This window comes from Dreissena polymorpha, chromosome 3, assembly GCF_020536995.1.
Source record: "Dreissena polymorpha isolate Duluth1 chromosome 3, UMN_Dpol_1.0, whole genome shotgun sequence".
Classification (NCBI taxonomy): domain Eukaryota; kingdom Metazoa; phylum Mollusca; class Bivalvia; order Myida; family Dreissenidae; genus Dreissena; species Dreissena polymorpha.
Genome location: NC_068357.1, coordinates 40942449 through 40955646, shown reverse-complemented (window position 1 = coordinate 40955646; position 13198 = coordinate 40942449). Strand labels below are relative to the sequence as shown.

General features: G+C 36.0%; 1 protein-coding gene across 2 annotated transcripts in view; it reads right to left on the bottom strand.

Annotated features, from left to right (window-relative positions):
• Positions 1 to 8842, bottom strand: part of LOC127873809 (transmembrane channel-like protein 7) — a 31914-nt gene extending 23072 nt beyond the window's left edge. Inside the window, exons 1-2 of one of the 2 annotated variants that reach the window (XM_052417804.1) lie at positions 7853 to 8842; positions 1790 to 1859 (exon numbers count right to left, since the gene is read on the bottom strand). In XM_052417804.1, coding sequence (XP_052273764.1) covers positions 1790 to 1859; positions 7853 to 8106 — 324 coding nt within the window. In that variant the 5' untranslated portion in view covers positions 8107 to 8842. The remainder of the gene's footprint in view (positions 1 to 1789; positions 1860 to 7852) is intronic. The other variant, XM_052417803.1, reaches the window with a different exon arrangement.
• Positions 8843 to 13198: the final 4356 nt, after the last annotated feature.

Here is a 13198-nt window from a genome sequence, read left to right as displayed (position 1 = left end):
GCTTGTTTGGAACGACACTTTTCGCACATGTCACAAGCCCCATGTTCACAAGGCTCGGCTCATATAATACGTTTTCAGTCGAATTGAGACATTTAAAATGTTTTCGGAACTTGAATTTTATACAAAAATAAAGAAATATCACAATTGTTTATAGCAGTCATCGTGAAAAAAATGGCGATTGTGATGATTACCACTGCTGTTGTTGTTGTTGCTTCTGATGATGTTGATAACGATAATAAAAATGTCGATAGTGTCATTTGCGAGTAAATTTGTTGTATAATTTATAATTCTTATCATTGCAGGTGTTAAAACTTCCGATGCATTTCGAGGTGTCTTGGACAATGTAATTAATACTACACGATAGTTCATCGATGCTCCAATCAATTCCGTTCACTCTAAGGAGAAATAAATCTGTCTTTCAAGAATGGATACATCGATGTATGAGTGACAACAAACTGATTACAAGCATGATCGATTTGCTTCCATTTTTATTTACTCAAATGTGCTACTGTTGAAATGTGTTGACATGTAACATTTAATTTTGTGATTGAAAAAAAAAGTTTAGAAATTGGATCGATACCGTTTCCGTTTTATACTTGCCCTGCCTGTTGTAAAGTTCGTATTTGTAAACATGCTTTTTTGTATCATTTATTGCACAAGCACTTAATCTTGCAGCACAGCAAATTATGGATCAAAATCGATGATGCTCCCCATGGAAGGAAAGACTAAGTTCAAATAAAATGGGCTTTCATATTCAATAGAGACCTAATGCGTCTTCATATTCCAAGTTTACCATTGTCTCATATATGAGTCAAACCGCAGAGTATTCACCGAAAAGCTGCAAATGGAATAAAAAGTATCATCCGGAAGTGGACATTGAATAAATAGACAATAGTCGATTTGTCTTCAATAATGCAGAGAGGTGGTGACTCTTTTAGAGTAAATATATATGTGTCTTGTTCTGAGAAAACTGGGCTTAATTCATGTGCGTAAAGTGTCGTCCCAGATTAGCTTGTGCAGTCCGCACAGGCTTATCAGGGACGACACTCTCCGCTTTTATGGTATTTTTAGTTTCAAGGAAGTCCCTCCTTACCGAAAATCAAGTTTAAGCGGAAAGTGTCGTCCCTGATTAGCCTGTGCGGACTCCACAGGCTAATCTGGGACGGCACTTTACGTAGATGCATTATGCCCAGTTTTCTCAGAACAAGACACATATATATAGAATCAAATTTGGTGATCCACACATTTGAAATATTTTATTTTAATTAAAACAAAAACAAATAAACAGCAATTTATGTGTTTGAACAAACATTATTTGTGTGCATTTTTGTAAGAATGCGCGTTCGCTCTATGTCCTATGTCTTACGAAGTTCTGTGAAGAATGTAATGAATGACATGAAGAAAATATATCCCCAACTTATCTTAAATATTCATAATTAACAAAATACGTGGCTGTCGATTTTGTACTAAATTCCTAATTATTCATGCAAGTATAATACAAGGTAAAATGTCTCGGGCGGGTACTCATCTATATTTTATACAAATGGTTTATAATTTGTGTACTTATCAATTGTGAAAAACGTTACCTTAAGCGATTAATTGTTTACTTTCAACTGGTCTACACATGGCTAATTGGATCACTGAGAACAGATATGTTGCTTGCGTCTTCCCTCTCAGGTCAGCGACATTATTAAGACATATATTCACCATAATTTTCAAAGAGTGTTAAGTAATTGGTATGATGACATACCGAATTGTATAGCATATCACATTTAGCCGAGAGGCTTACCATTTTCTGTCGGTGCTTGAAACCCGCCCATCCCTTCGTCGGGTTCCGGTTTGGTGCTAAGTGTTTGTCTCTGAAATAATTTGATATTGGGATAGTGTACTCATTAAAAAAAAATCACAATAGCCTCGCTCTGAGAAAACCGCGCTGAATGCAAGTTCGTTAAGTGTCGTACCAGATTAACTAGGGACGACAATTTCCGTCTGTATGGTAATGCTCGTTTAATTTATGTCTCATCTTAGCGGAAATCCAGTGCAGGTGGATAATGCCGTCCCTAGTTAGCGTAAGCAGACTTAACAGGTCCGAAGACGACACCCATTCAATCCCGTTTTTAGCGGCCAGCTAAATTTACAGAGCATATTTTGCAAATCAGTATGTGCTTAGAAGCCTTAAGTACGGTAAGAACAACAACTCACTCTGCAAGGGACGATTACAGCTGCCTGTCTGCAGCAGACGACAAATGGTTCTGCTCTAGCGGTTAGTATATATGCCCTCTAGCAGTGAGTTTATATACCAGCTTGTAAGTCGACATTGGCCAGTCTAGTGTTTATCATTGGAATCTGTACATATTGGCTGCTTTCAGGGAAAACGGGGCTTAATGCACGTCAAATAAGATCAGCCTGTGCACACTGATTAGCCTGTGCAATGCGCACAAGCTTATCAAGGCGACAACAGCGAACAACTGTAGTGCCTTCAGCGCTTTGATTAATTTACTGACTAGCCAATAGACTTAACTAACCGCAAATCGAAAAGACTTCTAGTTGGCTGAGTGTAAAAATTCGGTAAAAATGCCAAGATGTAGTAGGTTGTTAGCAGACGAAATAGATAATTAATATTGAATTTTCAAATTCTTTCAATTTTTCACTTACACAATTTTGATCGAAGATTTTCTTCAAAGAATTTTCCTATCACCATTTTTAATATTTTTTTAGAATACCATTTCTATTGAAAAAACGTTCTTACAAAATAAAACAAATTTCGTTCGTTAACCAATTCTATTATTGGCAAAGGCTTTTACTATACAGGGTAATCACGTGCTTGTGTAGAGGGAGACATCCATGCCGAGGCAGGTATTTTTCGCCGTTTTATAACATTCATTACTTGTATTAATTTTTAAAATGCCGCTCACATTCCAGCAATATTAGCAAGAACATTGATAGCGTTTATTTCGTATTAATATTCGCTCTATGTCTCGACTTTACTCGCTGCGCAATTTTTCTTAGCGGGATGACCTAATTACAGCTTCACTATGACAATTTGCTGGGAGTAAAGGTGATATATAAAGCGTATTTTAATACGATATTAACGCTAATCACATGTTTACTGATATGGCTGGAAATTTAGCGTCATTTAAAAATTAAACAACAGCACTTAAAAATAAGGCTGGTATTCCATCTGTCCGTATCCGAATAAGCATCCGCATATCCGCATCCGCATATCCGCATCCGCAAAAAATAGAACAAGTTGAAATGTACTGCGCTTATTCCATTCATCTGCATCCGCATCCGCATATTCGCACGGGCAATAGGCGTCCGCAAAAGAACGCTCAGTGAGCATTCTAATGCGGATGCGGACAAGATACGGACGACATTAAGCACGATGAGGGAAGCTTTTATCTAAAAAATAAACTGAAAAACTAATCGAATTCGTGAAAAATTACCCGGAATTATACAACGACCGAAGTTCTGCATATCGGGTCTCTGATTTCACTTCAAATGTTTGGAAAAGCATAGCCAAGGCACTAGAAGAAGATGTTTCAGGTATTTACCATTTGAATTCTTTTACAGACAGAATGATGATTTGTACCTTATATCTACATGTACTTTAATTCACGCTTGTCCTTCATAATAATTATCTCAATTATAATTTTCTGTTTTATCCATATATTTTTTCCCCAAAATAGCGTCCGTATTAAGATTTTGCGGATACGGATGCGGATACGGATGCGGATAGATGGAATACTAGTAAAGGGTATAGAACGGCGAAAAATAACTTTCTCGGCATTGTCGACTATCACTCGATAACACCCTCTGATAAACATGTAGATACAAAAAATTGTATAATGTTTTGCTCTGAGAGAAAAAAGTTTGCGAGGCGCAGTGGTAGCGCATCGTCTGTAAACTCGAAAATGATTACCTGACCGCCTGACGACACAACTTGTTGCGTCCCCACAATTGATTGTTTGTCGTTAATGTTGATTGTGATTTGTAAACGCTTCAGTTAGTGTAATTCCTTATGCGATTAGATTTAAATATGCTATTATTACTTTTCTCAATTTGTTAACCACATTGTATGTGTCTTGTTCTGTGAAAGCTGGTCATAATGCATGTGCGTAAAGTGTCGTCCCAGATTAGCCTGTGCAATTCGCACAGGCTAATCAGGGACGACACATTCCGCCTAAACTTGATTTTCGGTAAGTAGGGACTTCCTTGAAACTAAAAATACCATTAAAGCGGAAAGTGTCGTCCCTGATTTGTCTGTGCGGTGAGTACAAATAAGAATATTTAAATATCACATTGATCGCGTAAAGATTATATACATACATATACATATACACAATAAAGATTTGTTTTATAAATATTAATAAGAAACAAAAAAATAATAAATGTTACATGACCAACAAATTTTATTTTATGCTCTTTTCACCGTTAATTCACATTGTAAGTGTTTAACTGAAAAAAAAATCGCTGGAATAATGACGTCATTTCGTCACAAAAATGTAATAACACCCGTGTAATAAATAGAAAATAATAGGTAAGTGTTGATTATAGATCAAGTTTATCATGCGAGGCTTAGAAAACAAAAAGCACGAGCCTTGGCGAGTGCTTTTTCGTTTTCGTGCCGAGCATGATAAACCTGATCTATAATCAACACTAATCTATTATTCTATTTATCCCACTTTTTATTTTGTAAACCTTTTTTTTAAACAAAATTAGTTTGACTGGATAATTTCGCTGGATTTATGACGTCATTTCGTCGAAATATTGACGTCATTTCCTGACGTTGATTATAGATGATATTTAATCAACGGGGCTTTAATCAACCGAATTCCCTGTAAAAGTGGGATAAACAAAATTGAGCATTACGTTATTTCACTCCTGGAGCGTAGGTCATGTTATAAATGGTTTAATACGTGTCTCTACATTATTCACTTTGCTTTCTGTTTGAAAATATAAGAACTACTGTTGTTAAATGAGCAAATAATAAAAAGTATTGCCTGAAATGATTGTGATGGATCTCATTTTTGATGAGACATGAATATTATTTAAAATGTTCGATCTGTGAAGGGGTGTATTACAAATGATGAATATATCGCTTTTTGTAAACCTCATCGGGATAGTAAATCATTAAATAATTATAAGTACCGAAAGTATATTTAGATTTTAGATGTTTCAATCTTTACGTTTTCAAACCTACCTGTACACAATGTATATTCAGGGTTAGATTTTGTGGCGACTTTTGTCCGTCTGCGTCGCCCACATATACTCCGTGAAAACTCAAGAGGGCGCTATTATTGCCCAATTTCGGTTTACCTTGATCAGACAATTTGTCATTGCGCTTTCTTGACACAGTTTGAAATTGGGTCATATTGTGTCAAAATCTAGGTCACTAGGTCAAATTTCGTGAAACTTGTTCTAACAATATATCGACTTAGTTTTAAAACATCCCGGTCCATAAAAAGCATGGCCAAATGGGGAATATATGGCTGATAAAGTAATGACCGCGGACAGCGTAACTGTGAATATAAACTTTTCATGTCTTCAACAATTTTATATTCTTAACAAAATACGTCTCTAAATGTAAACCATTGTACTGGGCGTCTGTTTAAACGAGACCGCTGTGGTCCCTAACCAATTTACAATTAGTGAATACCTATTAAAAATGATGTGCTTATTTTTGAAGTTTAATCACGCATTAGACGGTCGATATGCCCCATTAACAAAAATACATAAGCCTGTTTTACACGTCAACAAATGTTATCGAAATCAAAAATGTGACCTTATAGAAACTACTTGATTTTAAATAACAAAGCCCTAACATGAATATATTACTTGTATGACAAAGTTCTCCTTGGATCATTGGTTGTCGGTATTTATGTATTGCAACAAATTCGCTTTAAGATTACATTTGATGAGATCCGCACAGGCTCATCAGGGACGACACTTTCCGCTAAAACTAGATTTTCGGTAAAAGGGGAGTTCCTTTAAACGAAAAATACCATTTAAGCGGAAAGTGTCGTCCCTGATTAGCCTGTGCGGACTGCACCGGCTAATCTGGAACGACACGTTACGCACATGCATTATGCCCAGATTTCACAGATCAAGACACATATGTGATTCCTGGTCTTATTGGGAGGCACTTTTTATATTGAGTTTTTATTTTGGTTTACGCCAAGAGTTCTATATAAAAGAATTTGAGTATTTCATGAACTGAAATCGTTGTAATCGGGGGAATTTTATTCTTAAACATGACACAACAATAAAGACAAACGCTTGATCAAAAGGTTGAATTATATGGCGATCATTTTTCATTTCTATTTGCTTTATAAACAAAGAAGACATTTGAATCAAATTGATGTCTGTCTCAATAAAGATAAGACCATTTAAAGCAATTTAAAGTTTATTTATTTAAGCCGTTATCTTGAATTTTGTTCAAGATTTGATATAAGACAATCAAAGATTTGCACGTCCACTTGAAAAACATCTTTGAACAAGAACATACCTTGGCAGATGATAAAAGCACTGATAGATAACACGCAAGTGATGGTAACCAATGTTACACAATGAAAGCTTGAGGAAAACATTGTGTTTAAATTCATTTTGTGTAAAAACTACATTTCATTTAATCACTACAAATAAATTTATCAGAACATATTGAGCCGGACGTGACTAATATATGACGTATTATTTCATATAAAAGATATAAGGAGGATACCAGTATGCAACAAAAAGTCCACTTTTAAGATTTACATTTCGTTCTATAATGATATGTGTGTGCTAACATTAACTAATGCAAAAATGTTTCTTTCGAATTACATTTGAAGGTTTCCTTTTGCTCTCTATATTAAGCAAACACTGAATATGTTTGTGTTTTATCTTTTTATGTGCCCCAGTCCATACTGGGGTACATATTGTTTTTGCCCTGTCTGTTTGTTGGTTTGTTTGTTTGTGTCAAACTTTAACATTTACCATAACTTTTACAATATTGAAGATAGCAATCCGTCATCCGGCAAGGTCAAAGGTCAAATATAGGGGGGGGGGGGTATAGTGTTTCACAAACACATCTTGTTACTTTTGAGTTGAGGTGTTTTGAAATGGTGTTTATAGTGATGTTTATTAATAAGAAATTTCATTTCACCTGATTGAATGTTGTTATGCTATATTTCACTCTGACATTCCTCAAAAGCTTTTTATTTATGTCGCGAGTTTTATTGTGCGAGTATTTAAAGTAACTTGAAAGCCCCAGCACAGAGAATCATTTGAAAGGACAACGATTTTGCGGAAAGGGGACAGGGTTTAGATCACATAAAATAATTAGGCAAATCCTATTTATTTTGGAAACCATTTCGTTTAAATAGTCATTATTAATTATTCTATGATAAAATTTATATGAACCTCGCTCTGGGAAAACGGGGCTTAATGCAAGTGAGTAAAATATCGCACCGTACATGCTAATCAGGGACGTCACTTTCCGCCTTACCTGGATTTTCGTTAATGAAAATACCATATTAAACAGTGGATTGTGGCTGGGACAACACTTTGAGCACATGCATTAAGTCCAGTTTTCACAGAACGCGGCTCATATATGTATATGTGCGTTTTGAATCTTCTCTTTTTAACGCCACAGGCATCGCAAGCTATCTTATGCACAGAAACAAAAAATAAATAATAACCAAATTAATAACATTTGACGTATCTCCATGTTTTTTATAATCCTTATGTAGGACGTTGTTCGATATAAACGACTTCTGCAAAGTTGTTTTGTAAGTATTTGGGGAGTCGGGATTTAAGTAAAATTCGGGGTTAAACAAAAAAATATACAAACGCACAGTTTATACGGACTTACTGCTTCCGCTGGCCCAGGTACGGCGTCCACGCATGTAACTTGTTGAACATCCGTTTCTCCACGTAGCTCGCGTACTCGTTCGTGCTCGCATCCACGTGCCGCCGGCGTCGACGAATAGTTGCATCACCCGATCCACTGACGACGGTATTCATTCCGTCGGCGTTTCCGGTTCTGCGCCAATCGTCGTCTGTAAACTCGGAAATGCTGACCTGACCGCCGGGCGGCACAGGGGCAATCTTATTGCGACCCCACATTTGATATTTTTGTCGTTAATGCTGATTTTGATTTTTTAAATTTTGAAGTTTGGATTCCTTTATATCCCGTAATGCATTATCATTGGCATTGCGGAACAATACTAAACATGTTAAAATGACTTATCGCATTTGATTACCACATTATACCTAAAACTTGTACTTGAAAAGTACATTTAAGTTTATTTTCACAGTTTAATAACGTTTTAACGAAAACATCTTATAACAATTTATAAATAAAATTCTCTCAAAAGACGACGGTTTCCAATTGACCGAACACAAACACTCGTTAAATTTTGAAATCACCAGGCTTGAATGTTAAATATCCTCTAAATATATTCTGTCCTCGAGTAGGTCACATCGGGACCGATTTGTTTTAGAAATAAACATCCAACCAACATCCGGGTTTAACCGCATATTTTATGGCCCTTCATTATAAATAAACACACAGAGGCGGCCTTTTGTTTGAATAATGCACGAAGATAGGATCCTGGGCCTAGACAGGTTCGATTATCTGTATTGCAAACATTTAAAAATAACCGTACTTTGCGGCCACCTAAGTTCGTATAACCACATCTCAACCACGTTTTATATACTAAAAATCGAAGAGTCAACCATCCGTTAAATGCCAGTCGATAATTGAGTTGCAGAAATCTATGCATAGCAAATTACTTCTTCACAGCGATCGTTTCTCCGATTTCTTTCATAAATACCAAACAATTCTCTAGAGTGTATCGATAGATTTGTACGGGTCGACAAAGGCCGAAAGTGGGCGAATGTTCTATTCATTAGTCTCTTTTTTTAAGTAACTGTGCATTTTCGACATACAGATTTAAGGGATTTAGCTTTCAACAGTTTTGTTAAGTAAATTATGAACAATCTTAAATAATTGTATATGATGTTTGTTTATAAACGTGCACATAAATACCTTTTGATAATGATATTTTCTGAAATAGTATGGTCTCGTAAGAAGGTAGAGGCGCAAGGTTCACAACAAGGCTGTGAAATAAAATCCTTGCGACCTCATGACTGCGTTAATAACAGGTTTAAACTTATATATTAACCCATTTATGCCTAGTGGACTCTCCCATCCTTCAAAATTGGATCAATTTATTTCCAAAATTAAGGATGTCTAGTATATGTATTTCTATATTTAGAATATTTCTTACAGAAATTCCTTTCAGCAAACAGCGCAGATCCTGATGAGACGCCGCATCATGCGGCGTCTCATCTGGGTCTACGCTGTTTGCCAATGCCTATTTTCTAGACGCGAGGCATAATGGGTTAAACTGAAAATGAAACTGGCCAATGAGACCGCTTGTAATATTTGAGCTAAGTATTGGGTTAATATTAAAGCTTTTATTTCGTTCGACCTGGCGCCTTATTATTTAACATGTTCAAATATTGTCTTTTATGGCTAAATTATTTAAAGCTGAAAGTAAAAATTGGGCATTTACAGGGGTTCATTTTGGTAAATATTTTAGTTCTGCATCCATTTGATATTAAATGTTTGTAAACGTTGGGCCATGCATGGTGTCAATGTGGTGAAATGGCTATTGTGTCCGCCTTGCGACTTAGAGGTCACGTGTTCGATTCCCATTTTGGAAGCGTTCTCAAGATTTCCCCAAAAGACACAAAGTACTGGTTCGTCTAAAGAACGGATTCGAACTCATGTCAGTGTGTTTCCAATTCAATAGAGCTTAAATAAATAATAAAACAAACCAACTTGTGTCAACACTTTTTAACTGTTTATAGTGACAATAACCACGTGACCATCAACAGTGCTCGCCTGGCGAACTGCTTCGTCATACAGAAAATATATCACAACTGCAGCCACTCTAGACACCCTTAAGTACCGGTAGTCGATATCGCTGTACCCAGCATGCTTCTCGGCGGAGATAACCGGGGGTATCCTCAATCATTGAGATGCGGAATGTGGGAAGTAAAAGATTAGATGTGGAGTAAAACCATATTTTAACCCATTTAGCGTCTAGAAAAAAGGCCTTGGCAAATAGCGTAGACCCAGATGAGACGCCGCATGATGCGTCGAATCATCTGGGTCTGCGCTGTTTGTTTAAAGGAATTTCTGTAAAAAATATTCTAAATATAGAAATAAGTATACTAGACATCCCTAATTTTGGAAATAAATTGATCCAAATTTGAAGGATGGGAGAGTCCACTAGGCATAAATGGGGTAAGTACGTTGAATCTGAACAGCGGAGGTAGGTCGGGCATTAACTTGACTAAACCAAAACTGATATAGCAGTTCAATGAGCCTCTTTCTGGGCTACATGACTAAATGCATGAGCGTTAAGTGTCGTCCAAGATTAGATATGTTCAGTCCGCACCGTCTCATCTGGTTTTCGCTAAGGCGTAACAAAAAAAGTTGTTTGTTTCCGGTGGCCCGACCCTACCTAATTTTTTGCCGCCGGTCCTAATCTTTTTTTAGCCCAAAATTCGAAAAAAATCGGACCGCGTATATTTTCGGCGCGCTCAATAAGCGTTCAACGTTATCGGGGCCGTACATTAAACTTTCAACATAAACAAGATGGCGGCGCCCAGCGCCATTACCGGATCATTGCGCATAGCGGATCACTTTGATGTTCAAGACTGCGTTTTGCGATAAATAGTTGAAATTGTTAGATGATATTTTGCACAAAGCATCTTCAAGGCCTATTATTTAAACGCATTGATTGAGTCGTAATTGGAGCGTCTCTTTGTCAAACATTTCGGTATGTTTTGCTGACATGTATATACGACTTTGTTGACTTCTGTCTCGTTTCCAAATCGAGGTTGAACATTTTTTGTGGCCACTTGCTATAACACTGTTGGAAAGTAAGAAGTTTACCCATTATTTTAAAGGCCATTTAGTAGTCTTTCGGCATGCAAAAGTCCATTTCAGTTTTGATTGATGTTTAAGATTTTGTCTGCGTGTAAAAATAAGACTATGTGCTGAATCAGTTAGCAACGGTAATTTTTAATCAAACTGGTGTTAAAGAAGTCTCAAACCGTTCATTGTTTTTCACCAGCACAACTTAATTACGCTACTGATCCGGTAATGGTAACTTGACTGTACTGTTGAAGGAAAAAGTAATACCAGTTTGTGTCTTTGCCAAAGTTTTGACAATTTTAAGTCATTCAAATGGTCTGCAACTGACTGTTTTAATAGCTTGCTGGATGGTTTTGTAATTGGCAATTCAAGATAGCAATTTTTTTTCCACAATGGAATACAAAGTTTAAAGATTTCATGTTTTAAAATCCTCTTTAACGACTGGGTGCATCTCTACTAAACTTTTACATTGGATCTCCAAGAAATGAATATTGCCTAGAATTATTTCTGGCAGGATTATGGTCCTTTGTCTTTTTTTTTCACTTTTGAATTTATTATTACAAAATTGTGTGTGTTCAACTCCTCTGCTTGACAAATTTTGCTTCAACTTTCACAGCTGAATGTAAAGATGATCATTATGGTAGGACTTCTGACTGCAAACAGTTCAGCCATTTTTCATTTTGTCTACTGTATATATAGTGTATTTGTCTCTGTCCAAGCATAATTGTCCATGTCAAAATTCTAGTTATATTTAATAAGTAAAAATGTTATCATTTTCAGGGCAAGCACAGTCATAGTGCTAAAGTGGGGGACATATTGTTTTTGCCCTGTATGTTGGTTCATTTGTTCGTTTGTTTGTTTGCCCCAACTTTAACATTTGCAATTACTTTTGCAAGATTGAAGATAGCAACTTCATACTTGGCATGCATGTGTATCTCATGGACCTGCACATTTTGAGTGGTGAAAGGTCAAGGTCATCCTTCAAGGTCAAAGATTTAGCTTCAAAGCGGCGCAGTAGGGGACATGGTGTTTCTAACAAACACATTTCTTGTTTAAATTTATAAGTATAGTTTGATACAAGAAGCATTAAATTTCTGCTTTTCTGTGCTTGGTGTGATTTGATTTTGTGCTTGTTTATTGATTTGTGTGTGTGTAATTGTATGTATATAATACAAGTCGTAATAAATTTTCTGTTCTGTTCCTGAAATTCATGGGTAGATAGACCCCACGCCACCAGTACATAATATAATCAGAAAATATGGTCCTTTGGGAACATTAACTGCATCCAAGAAATATAAAAGCACATTCGGTTTGATTGGGTCTTTCCATGGTGATAATGTTTAATGCAACACCACTGGCGTTCCCGTAGCACTGCTTTTGAGGTATTTAATATATTATAAATAATAAATAATATAGAATACACTGCATGAACCCAAAGGACCAGAAAGTATAACAACACTGAATCCCTATAGACACTGAGGGTCAAGCTCTCTGTGACTTGTTATAGTTATGCCTTTTATTGGTCATAAAATGGTATATTTAAGCCGTTGCCAGAAGTCAACATTAAACTCGGAATTAAGGAAAGCAACACATTCAATATTAATGAACAGCAAGTTTTTATTTCATAAAAGCATTTAAATATAGTCATATAGCATTACAGACATCATCAAATTATTGTACATACAGTTATACACAAAACATGAGAAGAAAATGCACCATGTACGACAATTTCTAAAAAAAAAATTATTTTTAAAAATAAAATTATTTGCCTACCTACCTACCCTAATTTTTTTGGCAATGTCAGTGGAAACAAAGAATTTTTTTTTTTAGGCCTAAGAAGAAACTCTTTGAAACGTAAAACTCCATACAAGCGGAAAGTGTCGTCACTGATCAGCCTGTGCACGTGCATTAAGCTCAGGTGTCACAAGAAGAGGCTGGCATTTTGAATGAAGAGTTAGTATGATAATGCGGGCATCATCAATGTGGATGTCGAACCGCTTTTGTTAGGCCATATCTATTTGTTTATGTTATGGAACTTTGAAGTCAATATTGTGTGAAAACACGTACTACTTAGAATAAGGAAAATTTACATCCGTTTTGACAACGGTTGAAATTGCATCTTGGCTTTCTCTTATTATTTATAAATGTCGACTTCTTTATTGCTATATCTGAAATAAAAACACACCCTGTTTTTTTTTACAAATATCAACTATTGTTACTTAAAACGCTATCTGTATTATTATTATTATTAGATTAAAACAGATG